The 23,620-nt window shown below is 37.2% G+C and overlaps 1 protein-coding gene across 2 annotated transcripts in view; it reads right to left on the reverse strand.

The window, feature by feature from the left end:
- The window catches only part of ANK2 (ankyrin 2), a gene marked incomplete at both ends in the record, with an annotated part of 237,407 nt that overhangs the window by 101,939 nt on the left and 111,848 nt on the right, over positions 1-23,620 (reverse strand). For both annotated transcript variants that reach the window (XM_082837746.1, XM_082837745.1), the window contains 7 exons: positions 507-605; positions 978-1,076; positions 5,190-5,387; positions 9,443-9,541; positions 10,285-10,383; positions 13,686-13,883; positions 18,617-18,715. In XM_082837746.1, coding sequence (XP_082693872.1) covers positions 507-605; positions 978-1,076; positions 5,190-5,387; positions 9,443-9,541; positions 10,285-10,383; positions 13,686-13,883; positions 18,617-18,715 — 891 coding nt within the window. The remainder of the gene's footprint in view (positions 1-506; positions 606-977; positions 1,077-5,189; positions 5,388-9,442; positions 9,542-10,284; positions 10,384-13,685; positions 13,884-18,616; positions 18,716-23,620) is intronic.

Genomic DNA, 23,620 nt, shown 5'->3' on the forward strand with positions numbered 1-23,620 from the left:
CCATCATGCTTTGCAGGATAGGACCCTTCAGATGGCACTGAGAAAAACAGTCAGCTCTGCATTATCTTTGAAATCTTCCAAGCCAGGCCTTACACAGTATTGCCTCACTGAGCACAACCACGTGGTAGTCCAAATGTGACAGAATTCATTAAAAATGAAAGGCATGCAGTCCAGGCTGCCTGTCTGTATTTCCTCACCAGAGACTGAGGGCTAGGGGAGGGCCAAGGCCGTGAAACAATGTAAAGGAAATCGGCCAGAACATCAAGATATTCTAGCCAGCATCTATTGTATCCTATAGTAAATTGTTAAATCGATGTCACCTACATGGCTGTCAAAGGTTATTAGAATGAAAAGTCCCAACAACTGTACAAAACTACATCGCTTATTCAAAATCACTTAAGAAGAACTAAAAAGAAAATATGTTTGTAACTATGGCGAGCTACTGAAGTGTCCATATAGCCGAACCATTTGTTTATAGAAAATAAAAATGAGTACATGTATTTTACCTTGGTTTTTGCATTGACATTTGCTCCCTGCTTCAGAAGAAAGTTGACCATCTTCACGTTTCCATAGTGACAGGCCACAATTAAAGGAGTGTAACCAAGCTACAAATAATAATAAACAAATAAATTACTACTCTAGTAGTTAATACTCAAGGGGAGAGGGGGGCATGGAGGGAAGCAAGTACAGGAAGAAAAGTGCAAGTCATCCTGACTAGCTGAAGTAATGAGGGAGAGAGGGTAAACCTAAGTCTGCAAAGTTGGAATCTTTTTGTAAAGATTCCAAATATCTGCTATCCATTTGCACTTGCTTTCAGCAAAAATGGAGAACGATTATAGATTTGTGAGCAGGAGAGTCATAACTAATTCAGAATGGGCTTTGAGGAGGGGGAACTTGGACTTGTGGTGACCTGAATGGGGGCTACTGGGAATAATCCAAGGCAGAACCTGTCACAATATTACAGTGACTCGCTTTACCTTTGTGTGAGCATCCTTGTCAGCCCCATGCTTGGTGAGAATATCAGCAACATTCACTTTATCTTCCTGGGCTGCAAGGTGTAAGGATGTGAGTCCACTCTATAGAGAGAAGGGAAGCAAAGGGGGTACAATTGAAGAAGAAAATACATTGTATCATCTATAATACTATGTCTTGAAAAATCCTCAAAAGTTCACAGCCTCTCTCTAGAAACTGCATTTTCTGATATCTAAGACAAACCCTCCAAGTTAATATGACTTTCCATCTAAGACATACTCTCTAAGTTACTCAACACTTTCTTCAAATTACATTTTCTATACTGTGTACTTATATTATGATGTGAGCCTTTAAAATACCTCAGCTAGTAAGCTTCCAAACAACATTTATTTCAAACCCATCTGTGCCTCCTGCTGAATCAATCTATTTCCTTAGATAATGGACCAACCGGTTACCACTTCTACATTATAACCACAGCAATAATTTATATTTTCATCAATAAAACATCACATCAATGAAAAAGATGTCCAGAGTTACAGGAAATGAGTTCAGAATAATTTTCTCCAGCATCCAAAGATAGTACATTATTTTGGGGGTTCCTCTAAGTGCTAAATAGTGACCCCATCATTTATATATTGCCCCATAAATTTGGCCAGTTTTATGTAAATGTCCTGGCACACAAACATCAAGTAATTATTTTAATTATTTGAATATGCAATTAAAGTACAGTTAAGAATTAATAAAAGATGAAAGAATAGAGAAAGGAGGAGGGAAAAGTGGTTCATTCAGTCAATGCCACAGTCTGGCAGCGTCACTACATATGCAAGTATCTCCCATCAAGCAAAATTGAAATTTAAAGAGTATCTTTAAAACCTAAGTCATTTGTATGTTTAACTAGTGTTTTTTGAGTACCTTTCACATGCCAGGAAGTGTTCTAGGTACTCGAATATATCAGTGAATAAAAGCTTCTGCCCTTTTAGAGCTTATATTCCAGCTAACAGTATATTCATGCCATATGTTTCTCTCCTGCTATATTGTTCAAATACCTAGTATATTTATCCTCTACCTGTACATCCTGCATCTGTATACTGAGGTATCTTACTTGTTCTGAGTTGGCACCCCCTCTCCCCCAATTCACATCCAATTAAAGTTGACCATCTCTCTTAACCATGGCTTTGCAGGCCTGCTTTACTTCTATAAACTGACAAGTTCTCTGACCTTTAAAAAATCGAAGTGATATTTACAGAGAAAGAAAAAGTTCTCCAACTAGAGAAAGGGCTTTATATTTAAGAGTCCAAGGCTTTTTGATTCTTAGAGTGCTGGCTGAGCTCAGCTTTTGTTTTTCCTTTTTTTTTTTTTTGGCTGTGCCGTGCAGCTTGTGGGATCTTAGTTCTCCAACGAGGGATCGAACCCAGGCCCTTGGCAGTGAAAGCTCTGAGTCCTAACCACTGGACCACCAAGGAATTCTGGAGCTCAACTTTGAGTTTCATAAACCATGAGGATGAGGTGGAATATGCACTCTTTTGCATTAAAATGTTATCACTTCTAAACAAATAGTATACAGTCCTAAAGTATAAACAGTATGAATATTAGGACAAAACAGAAGATTATTCTTCATGTTGTTTTTCTCCATATTAAAATAGCAAACATAAAAATATTTCTCCTTTGAGATCATTGGTCTTTTAAAAATGTTATTGAAGTGATCATCAAATATCTCAAAGGCATCTTTAATGGCCTTTCAAATATATGTGCTGTTTTCTACATGACTTTGCAGAATGGATTTTCTACAATATAAGATTGCAAACTAACAACCAGTATGAAAATCCTCTATAGTTTATTATGGTAAGCTTGCATATCTAAATCAAATTATGTAAACCTTCCTAATAAATTAAGAAAATAGAAGATGTTGAAGGAGTTCTTTTCAAAAAAAGTAATTTATTTCCTAAGATGTACTGGTGGACTCTACAGTCGGTTTTATTTTATTTATTACATGGTGATTGGATAAGGAATGTAATATCATTTCTATATTACAGTTCTTACTAAGAAATAATCATTTAGAGAATATGCAATTACTGATTTTAGCTGGTCTTAAGTAGAAAAAGAATATATGTAATTTACAAAAATAGGAGAATTTATTATCGGCTTTGCTTATTATCTGAGATACTTTCACGGTTGCATTATCTTATAATTTATTTATTTCATATATAACTTATTTATTAATTATTATAATGTATAATTATAAATAATACCAACCGAAAGCCAGGGTTATATTTTTATATGTTATATTGTTATTCAGAATATATCTTAACATATTTACTAACATTTTACTCTAGTAGCAAATATCAGTACATCATGCCTTTGTCTTTAAGACACCACCCAATGTTGAAATCATTGTTATAAAGATAACATAAATACTTTGTGATTCAAATTGAATATTTTTCTCCATTGCTGAGTGGAGAAAATATTCAAAAATACTCATTAAATATTTGCTGATTGACTGCTAAAATTCTCTCAAAGGAAGTAATATGTTTAGAAGAATACTATCAGGGAGAACATAGTGAACTGATTCCAGATATGTATCTATAATTTTTATGAATTAAAAATTACACCATCAGAAGCACTGTGTGATCAGTTTCATGAAATGTCTAGAATTTCCATTCTACTCAAAATTTTGCCTGATTTGTTTATGGATTTCTTGTGTTTATTTTTTTACGAAGATTTGTTTTTAATGGACAATAAACACTTACATGACTCATTTGTATACTGATGTTAAATGAAATATTCTACTATGGGTTTCATGGTGAGACTATCCCCAGTGGGGTAAAAGACCACCTGAGAGGCATGATTTTAACGAGCACAAGGAAATCCATGCCCGGGACTTTAATGACTGTCTGACACACTGAATTTCACCATAAGGCTTCATCATGTTCATTCTTGTTAAAATGCAAATATCTTTTGGAGGGCTAACCATGTAATTAGTCTCACCATGCTTTAAAAAAGGATCTCAGAGGCCTTTCGATAGAGAAGAGAGAAGTGCGTAAGGGCAAGGGATGTACTGGAACACTTCTGAGTGATAAAGACACAGAATAGGGCTCTAGAGGCATTCAAGACAGCCTGTCTTTTTCACAGCTCTTTCTAAAGGACATAAGCTACACAACCCATTTACAAATGTTATTAAGACCAACTTACAACTGAGTCTCCAAAAGTACTAATTAATTCAACAGTGAGATGTGGAAAACATCTTATTTGTATATTTGTGGAAAATCCTAAGAAACTTAATTTTCACTAAACCCACACCACGTGTTACAAAAAGTATTAGGAGATCTAACTGATGAGCTAACTTATAAATACAGGCTCCAATTTTTTGTTTCTCAGCAGCTGGCTCCAATGGAGTACATAGAAGTATATATAGATATAAATATACAGATACAGCTATAGATAGATATAGATAAGATAGGGGTATAGCTATATATGGAGAGAGACTGACATGTACTTGTAAAAATCTAAATATTTGAATGATCTCTTTTTCTGATATGTCCCTAACTATTACTCTATTAGAGCTAATATGCTGTCCACAAAGGCTATTCTCTGGAGAGGTGCTTTATCTGACCACCTCCACAACAACCAGCTGAGCTAGGCTCAACTGAAGCTGGCTCAGAAATCTTTATTTTACTGAGTTCCCTGCTCCCAACCAACAGGTGCCTCGGAAGCTCAGCCCAGCTGAAAATGACTTAGGTCATGGGCACAGACCAGCAGCTTAGAAGCAATTGCTTGGCCCGGAACCCAGATGAAACTGCCACCTCTCTCCCTCTCTGGAATTTGGAATTAGGACCAGCAGGTACCATGGCAATCTGGACTGACTGCTTGAATTGCAGCGATGCTGACTATTGGCAGCTATAGGGTAGCCTCTTTGGTCACATACACAGAGAGGCACAGGAAGCAGATCCACAGAGAGAGGCAAATGAAACTGACTTGTCGGGAAAAGTCAAGATACAAACATGCAGCCCTACAGGCAGAGTCTGTGAGCCTCACTCCTGCTTCCTTGTGATCTTCCGGTCCCTCATGAGGCTTGACTCCTTTGCTACACTTGAATTCTATGAGATATTCTTGTTTCTCTTTCAAACCTGCCCCTTTTTGTTCCAAATTATCTTAGATTGGTTTCTATTTACATTCATTCAGAAGACTCTTCACTAAAGCAAGAGGCAAAACCGGAATACCTTGGTTGACATGTGGATATTTGCTCCCTTATCCAGAAGCAAGGTGACCATATCTGTGTGCCCCTCTTGCGAGGCCAGATGGAGTGGAGTGACTCCCTGCTTTGTCACAATGTTCGTCTCTGCTCCATAGTTCAGGAGTGTGGAAGCTATCTGCATTTGATTCTTCTTGGCAGCAATATGTAAAGGAGTATAGCCATTCTAAAAAAGTAAAGATAAAACACATGTAATTTGTAAGCTTAGCAATTGCCATGATATATGTCTGAAGGAAATAAGAATCTCTAATCAACAGAAAAGGTAAAAGTGTGTTTATACTAAATCCAAATTCTTGCCCATCATAAGTTTCCATCCAACAACACCCAAATCTTTGCAACCCATGTCACAAGGCACCCCATTCTACTTACATGTAAGACAGATATAGACACAAATGCCCCAAAGCTTAAAATCTCCCCCTCATAATGCTGCCCCTGAAGAGCAATAAACCAGATTCCTCTTCTATGTGACCATCCTTTAAATACCTGGTGATGGTTTTCCTATCTCCCTTTAGCCTTCAGTTTTCCAGGCTAAATCTCCCATTCCTTCAACTATTCCTGACAGAAGCCCCATTTCTAGAGCTCTCTCCATTAAGGATGACCTGCTCTGGACTGATTCTAGTTTGTCGATATAGCTCTTGAATTGTGCTGCCTGGAACTGAATACTACATTTCACACATGGTTTTAATAGAAGAGAATAAAATGGATTTCTACGGTCTTGTTATAACATTCCTACTAATGTGCTTCGGGTTGGGTTGTACTTTTTACTCATTCAACAGCTATTTAGTAGGTACCTAGCGTGTGCTGGTCAGTGTGCTAGGTGTGGGGATATAGAGGTGGACAAGACCTGATCCCTGTCCTTAAGGGGCTGCATTCTGGTGAAAAAGATATTAATAAAATAGGCTTCTATTAATCCTATTAGGTTAATTAATTAATTAATCCTATTAGGTGGTCAGTTAAAATCCTGGATCCCCCCCTTCATGTCTACAAACTGCTCAAAAGTAGCAATAAGAGGCTACTAGTTTTATGTGGGAGTTTGTGGAGAGGACCAGAGGAACTCATACTTCGTTTACAACAGCCAAACTTTAAACCCCATACTTAGTTAAAAGAACAAACAAACAAAACCCTGGAACAAGTGTAAGTCTGGAACCTGTATTGTTTCCTTTCCTTTTCTTTATCAAGTCAGGCAGAATTTTCCATGAAAAATGCGTGATAGAAATGAAAAACAGTGGCTTTGCCACTGCCTGTGGCATGCTGAAGGGAAAGACTGCATATTGATCAAGGGCTTCTTTTGAAACTCTAAGAAGAATTTTAGGTCATGGGGATTCCTGAAGTCTAACTGCAAAGGGTACCAAAAAAATACAAAGGAGTTTTGAGAATTTAAATGCCCTTATGTGTTGTCATGAAACCTTGATCTTCAAACGTCCCTACATTATCTATCTACTCTGTCTTCCTTTCTCCAAGCCAAAATAAGCATCTTTCAGTTCAGATGAGTATTTCCCTCTAAGCTGCTCAAGAAATTCAGCAGCTCTTCTTGGAAGTCCTTTCATAGGTCCTTGATGTTCCACATCCTCTAGAACATTGCACTTGGACCGTGGGCTCTGTTGAATAAAAGGGCACATAGATTTTTGTGGAACCTATAAGTTTCAACACTTTTTTGGCTACGGTGGGCTTTCTTCAGCCCCAACTCCCCCTATTTCTGCAGCACAGGCTTTACCAAGGCTAAGCAAAGAATCAGTAAACCTACCAAGTTTAGGTAAAGTCAGAGACCTACGTGGAGAAGGACAGGGAGGTTTTAACATAACAACATAAGAGATCATCAAAGAGAGTGTCAAATTTTTAGTAATATAAGAGGTCTGACTGACCAGCAGATACTCAACCTGCAAGTCTGAAGAACCCTCCTAACTCCACGTAGAGTCAAAGTTTTTGGAACCAAAACCCGATGAAGACTAAGAAAAGATTCCGGATTTTGGTAGAAAGAAGCAAAGAGGTTCTAGGGTCCAAGGGACCACGTGTGTTGAGAGGTGGGGTGGGGAACTGTAGTGAATAGAGTGTCAAAAGTGGAGTTAGGGGTGGGGTCCAACCAACTGGCAGCCTCTCGGAGCGGCCCCCGAGCTACAGGACTCATGCTGATTGACAGGCGAGGTCAGATGAGTGGAAGACACTAGAGGAGCCTCCTGAAGCCCCCCTCTGTGGACCCTGGAGTAGAGGATGCTCTCCCTAGTGTTCTGGACTTTGTTCACATGTGCCAAAGAGTAAGGACCACACTCTGTAGAGGCTGGAGATCATGGGTACATTTGTCTCTTTGGAAGAACCATACACGTTATTTTATAAGTTAGGTCTTCTCTCCCTGGTACATTGAGAGCCCATTGTGGGAGGAGAACACGTGTTTTATAGTTTTACTACAATCCCTTCTTTATACATATGTGTTGTATTGGGTGTTGATAAAGTCATATCTTTGTTCAAAATGGTCAGCCTAGAAAGTTAATGAAAAAAAATACTGGCATGTTAAATGAGCATATTTTTTTAATTCCATTGGAATAGTCGCTCAGTCTTCATTCTTCCTTCAAATTTATTGAGAACCCACATAATACTGAATGAGATACCTCAGAGATATGCAAATATGAATATAACATGATTAATGTCCTCAAGTAGTTTATAATCTAGTAGGAAGAAAGACATAAAACAAATGCATGATTGATGAGATTACAGAGAAAGGGTTATAAAGAAATAAGAATGGTAGGTGCAATAAAAAAATTTGTCCTGCTCTTTTGACAGTTTAAATATTTTATTATAAGCCATATATTTGTAGCAATAAAATATGTATATGTGTGTATATATACATACATATATAGATCTATATATAGGTATGGGTACAAAGTTATACATATGTAATAGTTTATTATATATAATTTGTTTATATACAAAATGTACTTTCACATAGAGTATTCTATTTTATTATATATGTATAATGTGTATAATTTAAATAGACATGTGAGCATATATGTACATAGTTATATAATAGAAGTGGAATAATTCTCCTCTACTGCTTTGGGATGCAGTAGACCTAGTGGTTAAGAGTGCTGCCTCTAAAGTCAGATTGTCTGAGGTCAAATCCTAGCTCTGTCAATAGTAGTCATGTGACTTTGGACGTACAAAGTAACCTATTTAAATCTCACTTCCTCATCTATAGAATAGAAATCATTATAATACCAATCTCATGGGATTATTATGAGATTAAATGAGATATTGCATGTAAAATGCTAGGCACAGTGTTTGGCATGTAAGTGGTAATAGTTGTTGCTTTATTATGTCATCTAACATAGCATGAATATTTTCCCACCACAAGAAATATTTTTCTTTTTAAATAAACTATGACATCTTCTCAATATATATTTACTGAATGAATAAATGAAAGATACAGTGATGACTTTATCTGTTATATGACATTTATGTATATTTTCAGCATAATAAAGAGGCAGCTCAAATGGTGGGAAACACTCTGTCCAAAGGTTCAAGTCTTAGTTGGAGCTATTTTATGAGTTGGTGCTACACATACCCCCAAAATGCATTTCTAGCCTAGGAACTTGGAAGGATGTATGCTATAGTTAACACGAATGAAACATGTAAAAAACAGTCTTTCATATAGAGCACAGTGAAAAATTTGAAGTCAGAAGGAATGAGTGAGTAAAAGGGTAGGTGTATCACGACATTCTGTTTATACGAGAGAAGGGAAAACCTGAACTGCCTTTCTTACGTTTAATTTCTCAAAGCTCATACTTGTGTGTCTAAAACACTGAGTGTTGGCAATCAGAGTCATCTTTATTGGTTCCTGGGCACGTCCCCTTAGTATTTGCTAACTTGTAAAAAATCTTAAAAGGCTTTGGGCTTCCCTGGTGGCGCAGTGGTTGAGAGTCCGCCTGCCGATGCAGAGGACACGGGTTCGTGCCCCGGTCTGGGAGGATCCCACGTGCCGCGGAGCGGCTGGGCCCGTGAGCCATGGCCGCTGAGCCTGCGCGTCCGGAGCCTGTGCTCCGCAACGGGAGAGGCCACAACAGTGAGAGGCCCGGGGAAAAAAAAAAAAAAACAAGGACAATACCAAAAGCTACTATTGCCAAGACTGGTTGCAGTTATATCAGCACCGTGTGCTTAAGAAACAATTCCCATGTCCAGTCAGATTAGAGTTACACCCTACAGTCTGTAAATCCTTTCTGTGGTCCTCACCTTGGCAGTGGCATGAGGGGAAGCACCCTTCTCCAGTAACAGCAGCGCCACCTTCTGGTTGTCATAATGAGCAGCAACATGGAGCGGGGTAAGGCCATTCTGTAATGGGTGTGTTGAAGTTTCAGGATTAATAAATTAGCATTAGCTGCCCTGAAGCTGCCAGGATGCAAGGAAACTGGTATCGATTAAGTCCATGTTAATTAATTAATATAGTCAATAGGAAAAGTAAAAATAAATACCTCATGATTTTCTTATTAGAAACGTAACTAAAACTGAAAATGATACGTTGAGCTTTCAGTTAGCACAGGGCATCTTGATTCCACCATAATTAAAAGTCTAGGGCTTCCCTGGTGGCGCAGTGGTTGAGAGTCCGCCTGCCGATGCAGGGGACACGAGTTCGTGCCCCGGTCCGGGAGGATCCCACATGCCGCGGAGCGGCTGGGCCCGTGAGCCATGGCCGCTGAGCCTGCGCTCCGCAACGGGAGAGGCCACAGCAGAGAGAGGCCCGCATACCGCAAAAAAAAAAAAAAAAAAAAAAAAGTCTAAAATGCCATGTAAGGATTATTACGTTAACATTCCAAGGATTCTTCTTAACATAGAGAAGTTCTGGGCCCTGTTGTGACAGGAACACACATTTGAGGCACAGCTCTTTTAAACACCTTCTGAATCAGTGTATATGTGGGCAGGTCATGGACACCGCCATCATATCTATTTGGTATAGTTTCATCCGTTACATTCATATTCCTTTAAGAAGAGTGAGCAAAACATCTGGAAATGCAGATCTCCCAAGCTTCCAACTTGACCGAGTTACATAACAAACATATATGCTTGAAAACTTTTACCTTCCCCGCAGAATCTGCAGCAGCACGGCGTTGTAAGAGAAGTTTCGCCACATCCAGGCTTCCATACTTGGCTGCTACGTGCAAGGGTGTGAAACCCTTCTGAAAATGTGAAGAACAAAAGTAAAATGTAGCAGTTTTCTTTGTGATGGCTAACAAAATCTTTTTTTTACTGGTTAACATATTAAGCAAACTTATGTTGATTCTCCATTTGGGAAAAATACTGGGAGCGTTAAATGTTAGCCATAAACAAGGACTAGGACAAAGAATAAAGTTTAACAAGCAAGAGTTTGGCTTGACAGACTGAACAAAAGAAATTTTATCTTCAGGGCTTAGAGACTGAAATTTGACGTTCTAGGCTTGGTATTTATGTGTCAGAAAAATGGCTCTGATTTGTGAGTGAAAAAAAAAAAAACCAACCCTGTCTTTTTCTTGCCTCTAAAATTAATAGGATTGAGACAGTAGTACCTCCTGTCCAGGCTTTCTCATTTTTCCTATCCTTTTTATAATACCTGAATTCCAAATTTCTTTATTTAAGGTTTAGGGTATTTCAGCAGCTACGATTAAAAAAAAATTATTTGTGATTCAGCTGATTGCATTTTCTGCAGAAATAGCAAGATAAAATGGTGGACAGAACAAAAACAGTTCACCGTTTAAAAAGCACCTCTCGTCCTGACTTTTATCCCTTGTCTCAAAAGACCCACACTTTATATAAGACCAATTCCTTTCGGAAAATACACTCTACTTCTGGCAGGATGTTGAGCTGATTAACATCAAACTTTTAAACTGCTGCTCTCCTACACATGTTTACACGAACAGATTCAATGTCTTGTGTGCCTAACCAATGTCACTCTCTGTAATTAGCAGTGTGTTACAAATACAGCTAGGTCCCTGGACTCAGATCTCAAGGATGGCACAGTTCCTACACCATGATCTCAAATCCATCCTCTTGGCCAGACAGTCTAATCACATGTTCTTCTGGCACTACATTGGGAGTGGGAGAATTCTAAAGCTGACCCGGGCTTGCAAAACACACACAGCAAACATGCCTGGGTTAAGTGGTCTAAGATAGGGCTTATCCTTCAGACCATTTAAGCCTTCATCAGAATACAGAATATTCCTCAAGAAGCAATACTGCTTTTTCACAGTGTCACTACACAAATTATTTTTAGCTAAGATGTCATTTTTCTTTTTGCTCTTTTTGAACATTAGGTACTAAGAAGTCCTTGGAGGAGAGTAAATCTTCTGCTTTTTCCAAATGTGGGGCAAATATAGGAAGTCCATTTAAGCCAACATTTGTTGTTAATGCTCTCTTCCCTCTAACTCAATCCACACAATGACCGGAGTGACACTCAGGATGAAGTCGAGTTCCCTGAGACAAGCCATGTGGTAAGAAAGAAAAAATAAACTCCTTATCCTTAAAGTCTTGCTGGAATAGCGGTCCAGCCCCTTTATAAATTTGGAAACTATTATTAGACAAAACTACATAGAATCTTTACTGTAGAATCACAGAATAGAGATCGGGAAGCATCTCTTGAATCACATGTCTTCCTTCTTCCCCTGTGTTAATCTCATCAGGATTTCATTTACCCTCTGATATTTATCAACACTTAAATAGCTTTACTGATGATGAGTCAACTACCCTTAGAACCCCAGTCAGTTCCACTGTGGAAGTGTTTTGTTTAATAGTTTCTTCCATTTAACTGTCCTAATTTACTATTGCTTTAGATATCTTTTTAATTCTAAAAATCTTCGGAAGACAAGGGATTATGTTTTATTCTCTATTTCTGTGTTTTATATATCTAAATTTCATTTATTTATTACCTTCATCTGATGAGACAATCACCCAGTCTCTCTTGGGTTATTATTACTATTATTATTATTATTACACAGTTGCCCCTTGAACACAGGTTTGAACTGTGAAGGTCCATTTATATGTGGATTTTTTTCAATAGGAAATACTACAGTACTACACAGTCTGCAGTTAGTTGAATCCGAGGATGTGGAACCATGGATATGAAGAACCCAAGATACAGAAGAACTGTGGATATGAGGACAGACTATAAGTTATATGAGGATTTTCAACTGTGTGAAGGGTGGGCGCCCCTAACCCTCTCATTGTTTAAGGATCAACTCTGTTTGTTGTTTAGTTTATGATGTTTTTAAAAAAATATTTTAAAAATCCTTTCAACCCTTCTGATTTCAGCATTTGAATGATTACCAACTTCTTACATCAAAGCATGTTTTACAGCCATAGGCAACCAGGTAAGTCGTAACAGCCAGCAGGCTGCTCCTACCTCTCAGAGGACAGATGCCACCACAGTACTTCAGTTCGTACTTGCAAACTCCCTTCTCCCCCAGATGCAGTATTTGTGCCCATTCCTTACTAATCTGAATCACTGTTGTATTTGTGGGAATTATTTTGTCCTGTGAATAATTCACTTGTTGTAGGCTGTAATCTGTCTCGTTCTTCTTCTCTTCTGCACTAGTCCAATTTCTCTTGCTCCAATTAGCTGTGTTCGTGTTTTATTCTAAGTCATATCCAAAGAGGGGATCGCAAATATAATGTATCAAGTGGAGATAAAATTACTCTGCCCTAGTTCAAAACTTTGAACATAAGTAAAATTCTTTGTTAGATGACAACTAATACAACTAATAAAGTGTGACTCTCCAGCCCAGTTCTGTTTAGACACCATGTAGCTGGTAAAGTGTAGGGAGCAGAAGGGGCATAATAGCTGACACCAGGGATGGAAAAATGCAAGATTATGTGAAGTGAACTTCTAGGTAGCACTAAAACTCAACAAATACAGTATTGCCAATCTAATGCAACAGTATCTTCCTCAGTAGTAATACTAGCTCGATGTATTTGGGAATTGTATTTTTTTCTATAATATATTCATGGGAATATATTATAGATTTTTATCATGGAAAGTAAAGAGAAATTGTAATTTTTTCTATAATATATTCATGGGAATATATTATAGATTTTTATCATGGAAAGTAAAGAGAAAATAACACTTGCTTTATGGAAATCATCTTAATTAAAGTTCTAGAGGGAATTCCCTGGTGGTCCAGTGGTTAGGACTCCGTGCTTCCACTGTAAGGGGCCCGGGTTTGATCCCTGGTCAGGGAACTAAGATCCCACAAGCCACATAGCGTGGCCAAGTCATAATAATAATAATAAAGTTCTAGAAACAACACCGGCATTAATTAGAAGAAGAGAATCCAGCCCTCCTTTTGAAGATATTATATGCAATCTCACAACCCCCCTTGGTCATTTAGAAAATGAATCTAAAATATTCAAAGAGGAAGAAGTCGGAGGCCTACAGGCGATCTACCCTTCTTGACATTCTATGATTTGGGATTGCTCCTGGTCCGTGCCAGCATGAAACCATTCCTCTTACCTTGGTAGCTAAGGAGTGGGCGGCTCCTGCTTCCAGCAGGACTGATGCCACGTCTACCTGGCCTTCCCTGGCAGAGATGTGCAGTGGTGTGTACCCATTTGTAGTGGCCGCATCTGGGTGAGCCATATGTTGTAGAAGCAGCTGAACAATTTCTGTCTTACCCAGGCGAGAGGCAATATGCAAAGGCGTCTGTTCCTCCTACAACTCAGATCAAGTAAAAAGTTAGTGCCAGGACAGACCAAACGTCACTAGTAATACATTTCACTCAGATGTTTCATGATGTCTTCTTGGAATCTCCAGGAACCCCTACCCAAAAGGAAATTACTGCTACTCTGACTACAATTTATATCTTGTTATATAGAATGACCTGTTTGGTCACAAAATCTTCCTTCAATTTTTTTAAAAGTAGATATTTCCATGAACTTGGTCACTGTTTTCTGGGCATGCCAAAATGTTTCTCAACTCATTAAGGCCTCAGCCTTCACTTATGTTTAAATATAAACCAGCTCATAGTTCTGAATAAGAAAGAAATCTAGTCCAGAAGCCCTAAGACCTAGATTCTCATCCAAAAGCTTTCACTAAGAGACAGTATTTATTCTGGGAACTGTATCAAGAGGAAAAAAAAAAGAGGGATGCTGGGAAAACTTTGTTCTTACTCCACTCAGCAAGCCAAGGATACAAATGCTGGTTATTTTCTTCAAGGAGAGACTGTGGATAAAGAAGATGTTGCAATCTGATTTAAAAAGACATTGTTCCAGGAAACGTTGCAGATGGGTCTGGGACTTACATCCAGGGCTTCAAAGATGAAATGGAAGCCTGGCGAGGAGCAAATGGGGTTAAGTATTTGCCAAGTGCTTCTCATTTAAAAACAGGGAGAGGAGATAGCTGGTATAAGGGACAGGAAGGACACGCTGGAGAAGGCTTAAGAAATCACCTGACTCTAATGTGTGGTCAGGAAAATGTTTTCAGTGTTAAGAAAATGAGGCCAAACCATTGTCTTGATAAAAGAAAATTGTGTGTAACCTTAGTGATGAAAAGAGGTATATCTCTATAATCTGCCCAAGGGCATGTCATAACAAAGGTGAGAAAGGAGAAGCTGGGCCAACTTCCAGGGCTAAGAATGAATGGAGAAGGTAGAATAGAATAGGGAGAACTGTTCAAATAAATGCACTTTATCTTAAAGTTATAAGGAAAAAAGTATTAAGTGGAAGGTACAGGAAGAGATGAAATAGCACTGTATGCATTTCAGGGTGGTAAGAACTAAATAATAAACAGTAATAATACAATTATTTTAGCAATAGAATTGGAATTTTAGAAAAATTTGCACCTTATAAACTTCTTTCATGTATGATGCATACCTGACAAGTCCTATACTTAGACCTGAAAGGAAGGCGTAACATATATTATTCAACCATTTTCCAGTGAAAAGAGATTAAGAGGAATTAAATGAGTTTTCCAGGACTGTCCAAGGTCACGCAGCTATGAAAACAGAACTTGAATTCAGGCATTGGATTCTAAAGACATTTCTTTGTCTATTCATTCCACAGAAAGAGAGACAATATGATGGCCTCTAAGAAAACTAACAGGACAAGAGGTCTCTCAATAGGAAGGGAGACAGACAACACTTGAAAGACACAACTTTCTCTGAAATACAGAGGAGAAAAGAGAGGAATGGAGAGAATTAAAAGTTACAAAAATAAATGGACACAAAACACAATCAAAGACCAAAGAACTTGAGGATAGCTATCATGAACATCTGTTGTTTCTGGGTTTCCTGCTTGGACTTCTGCCCAGCAGAATTTGATTGAGGTGGGTATTACAAGTGACACACTCTAACATGTGTTTTCAGTGAGCGAGGGGGAGCATTAGGGCAACGGTGACCCCTTAATCCATAGCTGAGAAGCGGCAGTCCTTGACTGGTGGTGGCCAAGTAACTGGTTAAATTATCGATCAGTGTCTCTTGGTTCTCAGAGCATTAAGGTACTTGTTTTTTTTTTTAAAAAAAGGAAGTTAAGAAGTAAGCTGTTTTGCCCATTTTCTTCAACTTTTGGTACGCTCCTATCTGAAAGTGGAAAAGGGAAGAAGCTACAAATTTGATAAGAAAGTCTTTCCACCTGTAATCAGAGAATATAAGACCTTGGAGGTTTGGGTAATTGTTTCCCTGTAGAATTGCAAAAGTTGAATTTGCCACTCCAAGCTAAAGCTAATTCTATCCAAGGCAAAGAATTGGGAAATCACAGAAGATAATATTCGTGGGAAGAGCTAAAGAAAAAAATGTGGGCAGCTTGATCCTCTAGGCCTCTTCCAAATATAAGGGGCAATAATTCTCTCACCATAAAGCATCACTGACAGTGATACAGCCTGATCCAGGAAGACGTGAGCTCTGCCTTACCATCACTGCTAGTTTCCAAAATTAGGGAAACTTGCTGAGCCCCAACTCCTTTTACCAAAAGACAGAAATAGCAAAGGCTGGGACAGGGTTCAAATGTTTGATAAAAATTTCTGCTATAAGTTACTAGCTAACAGGATTCCCAGGAACCATATATACCAGAAGTTAACTAAAGTTTTAAGTGAGTTAAGTTTCAAGTGAGTTTAAGACTAGGGGCCCTGTGATTGCTCAATCCCTAAAGCAAATGCCAGGCCCCTGTATTGTGCCAACAGAATACGGGCACCTAAAGCAAGAGAACTCCTAAAAGGGCAGGTCTCAGCGGCCCTCTCAGCTATGTCCATGGAGGACATTGGACAAGAAAGGACCTTCCTGAGGGCAGGGCCCTGGGGACAAGCACATTGGCGGACCCAGGAACTTATGCCACTGCAGCCCCAGCCTTCCAGTCTGTACAGCAAAATATGTCTTATGCTCTTGACTGGTGAATAGAGAATGCTGCTTGCACTTTTAACTGAGAGACATTATTGTGATGATATGACTTTTCTTTCATTATATATTGGGAGTAGGCCCCATGATTATATAACCATGAGGTATTATTTCTACACCTGATAGAGAAGAACATAGACTACCCAGAGATCTTGACCTTGGAGATCAGTGTAGTACTGGGTATAATTTTAACTATCTCCCCTTTGGAAGAGAGTGAATTGTAGAGCAATGGTATTCGGTTAAGAGAGGGAGTTTTCAGAAGTGCATGCATGTGGGAATTTGACTACAAACTATTAAGCAGTTTTATTTTATATTAAGAGGGATTCATGAGAAACCCTTTTATTATTAAGTATGGATTACAAAATATTTACCAGGAACACTACCACAATTTCTGGTAAAATTAATGAAGTTCAAGATATTCAGAGCACATTGACGGACCATAAATTTTTTTTTAACAGCTGAATTGCCAGGTAAACTTAAAAGGAAATGAGACTAGGCAGAGCACAGAGGATTTTTAGGGCAGTGAAACTACTCTATATGATACTATAAGGATGGATACATGTTATTATATGTTTGTCCAAACCCATAGAATGTACAACACCTAGCGTGAATCCTAACGTAAACTAGGTGCTTGGGGGAATAATGATGTATCAATGTAGGTTCGTCACTCACAACCAATGTACTACTCTGGTGGGGAATGCTCATAACTGGGAAGACTATGGGGTCAGGGGGCCTATGGGAAGCCTCTGCACCTTCCTCTCAATTGTGCTGTGGAACTAAAACTGCTTTTAAAAAATAGTCTTTAAGGGGGTGGGGAAGGGAAACAAGAAAAATGCCAAGGCAGGGAAGAAGAGAGTTTGAATATCAAAAGCATTCAGTATATAAGAGCATAAAATGCCAATGATGAGTACCAAAGAACATAAATTACACTACTTGTACAATGGATAGAAAGGCAGAAAAAAATCAAAACTACTAGAGTAATGAAGGTGGCCCACGTATCACTGGATTCTGCATGAAGGTCTGTGGAAAAAAATGCTATAAAATTCATAGAGTCAGAGAATGTTAAGAAGTCTGGAAAGGAGTTTCAAGGTTTCTAAGTCCAACCCTTATATTTTAATAATGAAGACCCAGAAGTGAAATGCCTTGTCTGAAATGACAATTTGTATGTTTCCAGCTGAATGTTTTCATTCCAATACAATACTGTTTTGAAAATGGACTCACTACGGTAGGATTCAAGGTGAAGTGAGTTCTAGCTTAGATATATCAAATATTGAAAAAGAAGCGAAAGTGTTTAAATATTCCATGAGAATCCCAAAGGTGCTAGTGCGAAAGTTAATGAAACAGCACGGAAAAGGAAACAGAAGATATTGATAAAATATTCAGTGTAAAGGAAGAAGGTGAAAAAAGCAACTGGGAAGGGACATTTTTTAAAAAGAAGAAGGAAAAAAAGTCAAGTTGTGGGAATCAGAAATAGGAGAATCCAATCTCCCGGGCCAAAATTCATTTATTTTGGAATAGTGGAAGGGTAGAATGCCTAAATATGGAAAATCAAAGTAAGAAGAAAAGTAGAACTCATTATAGAAATGAGGAAAGTAAAACAGATGAAGGGAAACATTAAAACTTTGAATATGGTTTGTCTTTAAGTTACTAGTAAGGAATGTCTATAGAAATTTGATTGGCTTTGGTGGTAAGAAATAAATTTTAATATATATAGTATCTATATAATATAGGTTAAAATGTTAAAATTCATGAAAATGAAGATATATGTGGAAGGGCTTTCATAGGTAAAAAAAATTTATTAAAATGTTAGTCAATACCAAATTTCTTAGATACTAAATTGTATTATTTTTTCAAATGTTAGTGTTTCTGAAATTGAAGTGCATTTTCCATTGTGTATATTTACCATATCATTTCACTTTTGCCTGAAAAACTGTCACTGAATTGATGTTTTCACTTACAGTCCTTGGCATTTCCACATCAAGAGATGAAGAATAGCGGCATCTCTTAAGGATAGAACTCATGCACGTAACAGAAGAAAACCGCAAGCACCAGCACCTACCCTGGCTCTGGCATCGACAAGGGCACCATTTCTCAGGAGGCATCGGACCACTTCCACCTGCCCTGCCCGGGCTGCCATGTGCAGTGCAGTCTCCCCACGCTGCCAGGAAACAAAGATCATTCAATCATAAGTAAACCCACTGCTCTGCATGGCATAGAATAAAAATGTGCCTTTTTGTGAAAGATAGCATTATATCCAAAAGTTTCAGAAATCTATGAAAAGGTATAATTATTTCATAATTGTTTAGTCTGGAAAAACAGTATCTTCTCCATCTTCAAAAGGATAAGACAAGCGTTTAATTTTTTTTTTCACTCATGACAAACCAGTGAACTTACCCAAACATTCAGGATACCCTGAGGTTTAACTTCACAGTCAACGTGGCATAACCTAAATTGCTTTTGGTGGTATGAAGTTACCTTTCATCCTTCAAATCTAAAATCTGTCACACTTAAATATGTGATTACAGCTCTATCCCGTTTTTATGAGAAACTCTAGATGCTGCCGATCTAGTCAACACAGTGCAAAAAAATCACATCATCTGTTACCATACATGTCATTTCTTTTCAGAATTCAAAATTTACTTCTGAAATAAACTATTTTTTTTTACTTTGGCTTTATCTTTGTGTTATGAGACTAGATAAAGACTGTTCATACGAGGAATCTGATTTGCCCAAGAGGTCCTCTGCTTGTTATTGATGAGCGTATTGAATTACAGTTACTCGAGAGAAATACTGAGAGATGAGTAAAGCAATGTTAACAGTGCCATCAGTTGAGGTGGGCAGCACTGAGCTTCAGGTGTCTCCTCAAGTAGCTTCATGCTGCATCAAGGAAGACACACTTATCAGAAAAAGGTAGCTTAAGCTGCAGCATGAAGGATGATGGTTAGACATCAGAGAATTTTCTCATTGGGAAGCCTGTTAATTACTGCCTCTAAGAGAAGGGTTTTTTTTTCAATCTGCATATTTTAAAACCACATGTAGTTCTAAAGAAAGCAGGGATTCATTCTTTCAAACAATTTTACAGTTATAAAAGAATAAGATATTGGAATAAAAGTTATTTTAGTCACCACAACCATACTAGAAAATAAGGTTGATTTCAACCAGGTAAACTAGTCCAAATAAACTAAATTGATTTCAACGTTGGTTGAGGTAACTGGATAACGTTTAACAAATTCCAGTGAATAATTTCTTCTGATTACTTGCACAACAAACCCTTAAACCCAGATTTAAGACAAACTTTAGTTTGATACTTAGCTCAGAGTTCATTTTTTGCTAGTATTCAGAGACCCATTCCTTATGAAGTTATGAGAAATTCAATTCCAATGGTTTGAATTTGAGAGCATGAAACTGGATGTCTATGCTAATCTTCTTTTTGTTGATAATTCATTTATCCTCTAATGGCCTTATTTTCTGATGTCATCTTTTGACTTTTGTAGAGTAAATGTATTTGGAGTATGTTATTACATAAAATAACATGACTGGAACAGCAGTACTTTTCAGACTTTGGATGTACGGCAAGGTTTTTCCTCTTCAGACAGCCATGATTTCTAACTTTTCTATATCACTTAAAACCTGCCTCTAAAAAAAACCCCCTCAAATCTTTATTCCATTTCTAAGTCTTATAATAGTACAACAATTTTACTAATTTTAGTAGAATGAAGACAAAAAATGAGTTTCCTTATAAGAAGTTAAGTCAAAGAGGCCTCAGGAGTACCTACTCAGTGATGAATTTATACGCTTACAAGCCAAACTTTATCAATGAGGGGTTTTCAAAATCTAAAAGGTTTCAAATACTAGTCTTAGTATTTCTAGTACCTTTATTTATGCTTAAAATAAGTTGTTTTTATGATGTTTACACATTTGAAATTGACAAGTTAGATATAAAACCTAATCTAAAGTATTAAACATTATATACAAAGAAAACATTATATCTACATATATATATATATATATATGCAAATGGTCTCTCTACTTTAAAACAATGGTCTTGTTTAATTCTTATTTAATGATTTTTGAGTAATTGACCTTTATGTAAATTGCCTTTACCCTTTTATATTATGTTACCCTTGTTTATACATAAGTATAAATAAGAAAATGAAAGAGGGTATATATATTTTAATCAGTAGGTTCCATTTCTTAGTTACTGGGCACCTCATCTTATTCAATGCCCTGTTTTCCTTATCTTAAGCTCATTAACTTTAAGGATTAGGGGAAATTCTTAAACATAATATGAAGTGTGAACTTAGTCATGAATCCGTTGATTTGCTGTAAGAAGAGAAAAACTCGATTGTCCCCCACTTTGCATTGTGGACAGCTCCAAAAGTGCTGGGTTTTCTACTCCCACAGTTGTCAATGAATACTTTGGATTATGGATGTATTACAACTGGCTTTCTAGGTTTTCAAGTGCATTTGTGAGCCTTCTGGAAAGGGAGATTTGCGGTAATAATATCTGCACATGATTGAGTTATTGGTACACTTCACACTTGGAGTGAATTTTGAGACAAAAACAAGACTGGCAGGAGAATGGGTATGCTCATGTCCCAAGCAGGTACTACATTTCATGCCCCTCCCCCAGTTGTTAAAACTGACTCTGCTGACAGCTACATTGACTTCCACTTTGGCTGCATCAGTTGTAAAGCATCAAAGCACAACAGACAGCACTGCATTCAAAAATGCAACATGATTTCAGGCAACACACAAAGGCTTCAAGGGTAGGGTACTTTGGGGTCAGGAAATGACCAACTCTGACACAGCAAGCAGGCAGTCAGTGTTCACACCGTTTCTTAATCAACCTGCAAAGAGTTTTGGATGCAGCAGCTATATCCTCACATTCTGAGAATACACCAGTTCACAGGCGTCCCACTGCTAGAGAAAGTTAAATTCCTCTAAATGTAGGGTTGCCAGATTTAGCATATCAAAATACAGGATGTCCGGTTAAATCTGAATTCCAGACCAACAAAGAATAATCATTTTAGTATAAGTGTGTCTCAACTATTGCATGGTACATACTTATACTAAAAACAATTATTTGGTGTTTATCTGAAATTCAAATTTAACCAGGAGTCCTGTATCTTATCTGGTAACCCTATGTACATGGTATCTGCTCTCTGAAGGACACATCATACAAAAATTAAAATGAACAAACAAAAAGCAACTAGGAAACACATTTGAGAAGAGGATTACATTGGCAGGTGGCTCTCAAGTATTTGTTTTGAGAAGGCTGAAGAGAAAGAGTATGTAATGGACGAATGAGAAGATAAAACAAAATGAAGAACTTTATAATGACCAACAGGTGGAATTTAAAGTTTAATATAGCAATTGCCAAATTTGGGAGTATTCAAGAACCTAAATATGTCAACATTTTTATTGTTTTAATTGATATTTTGTTTAACAAATAAAAATTTGTTTTTTATTTGAAAATCTATATGTAGCCCATATAGTTTTTTGGTTTTGTTTTCGTTTTTTTTGCGGAGTGGAGTATATCAATATGGAGCAAATACATAACCATCAAATAATTTGGAATTGGTCAGTTAAGAAGCAAATTAAGAGTGCCGCAAAATCATACAATCATTTCATGTGGCTTTTCTTTGATGATTTTGCAAAAATCTCCCCTCAGAACGATTAACATGGGGGATTTCAATCAAGCACTGCATAGAATATACTTGTCTATGTTACTATGATAATATAATTTTACATAGTATTACCATTGCTCCTGAGATCCTGTAGGCATTTTAATGCAAAGAAGGAAAATACAGTACAGTGGGAAAGTACTCAGAGAACTTCTTTTAAAAGGTACTGGTTTGTGTAGGTCTCAATTTTAAAAAGGGAGGTGGTCATCTCTGAACAGAAGAAGGATGCTATTGATTTCTTTTAAAGTTCTAAGAAGTGACCATAAATTAAACTCAGATTGGCATGTTGTGAAATTACTCTTATCCTTAGTGGAGAAATTTAAAATTAGCATATATTATTACTTTAGGATCAGTAAGCTGTAATTAGGGGGGTGTATAAATACAGACTATATTTCAATTCTTTGATGGTTTTATACTCCAATTGTGAATAATAGGAAGAGAGGTATTAACACATATTTAAAATCAAATAAATTTATTTCACATGGATTTTGTCCATGCATCAGAAACTTCAGCACAGAAACAGTGTATAAAATACAAGGAAATGAGAAAATGAAAGGGAATATGAATAAAAAGTAAAATTGAACATTCCATTTCACAACTCAAAAGGAACGGAATACCAAAAATTAGCAACAATAGTAAACCAATTGCTTTTGAAAATATGATTCATTTTAATAATAAGCACTAAGATTTATTTGGGGAGTTATTTCTGTTGAATACTTTTTTAAAAATCTCAATATTCCAGTGGGTCCTGGTGAGCTTCAAATACATGACAGTATTTTGTACAAAGCAAGTTCTCTTGCTCAGGAGAAAATCTGTATTCAATGATCAAAGTTTAACTGGGCTGACTCCAAGAAAATGAGAGAAATATAAAGAAATGGGAAGTAAAAATCCTAATTTATATTAGGTAGAAGAATTCTGAAATATCCAGCATTTATTGTCAGAACAAAAGTTGTCTGAAGACCAACATGGATTTCAGGATACATGAAAAAGTTGCAAGTTATAACTAATTCAGCCAACCAAATCAAAAGGAAAAATCAAAGTAAGGTTAGAAAATGGAAAATCCATGTAACTGAAGGAGGGAGGGAGAATTTGATATTAAATAAAAAATCTTCTAATATTGGTCTATCTCTGGTTAATCATTTGATAGAATTGATTATGGTACTGACTTAATATTTTAACCAAAATTTCCTGGAATATGATTCACTCAAGCAAGTAGAGTGAGTCCTGAATATTTTATTCCAATCAATCATTCCTTCACGTTCAGAGAAGCTTTTAAAATGTATTTTGTTTTATAAGTGTATTTAAGATGCATGTTCAATTTATCTGCACCAGGAAGCTGACACAGTCTTATTCCACAGCTTCCATTTTATTACTTT

This window comes from Leucopleurus acutus, assembly GCF_964270905.1.
Source record: "Leucopleurus acutus genome assembly, chromosome: 4".
NCBI lineage: Eukaryota > Metazoa > Chordata > Mammalia > Artiodactyla > Delphinidae > Leucopleurus > Leucopleurus acutus.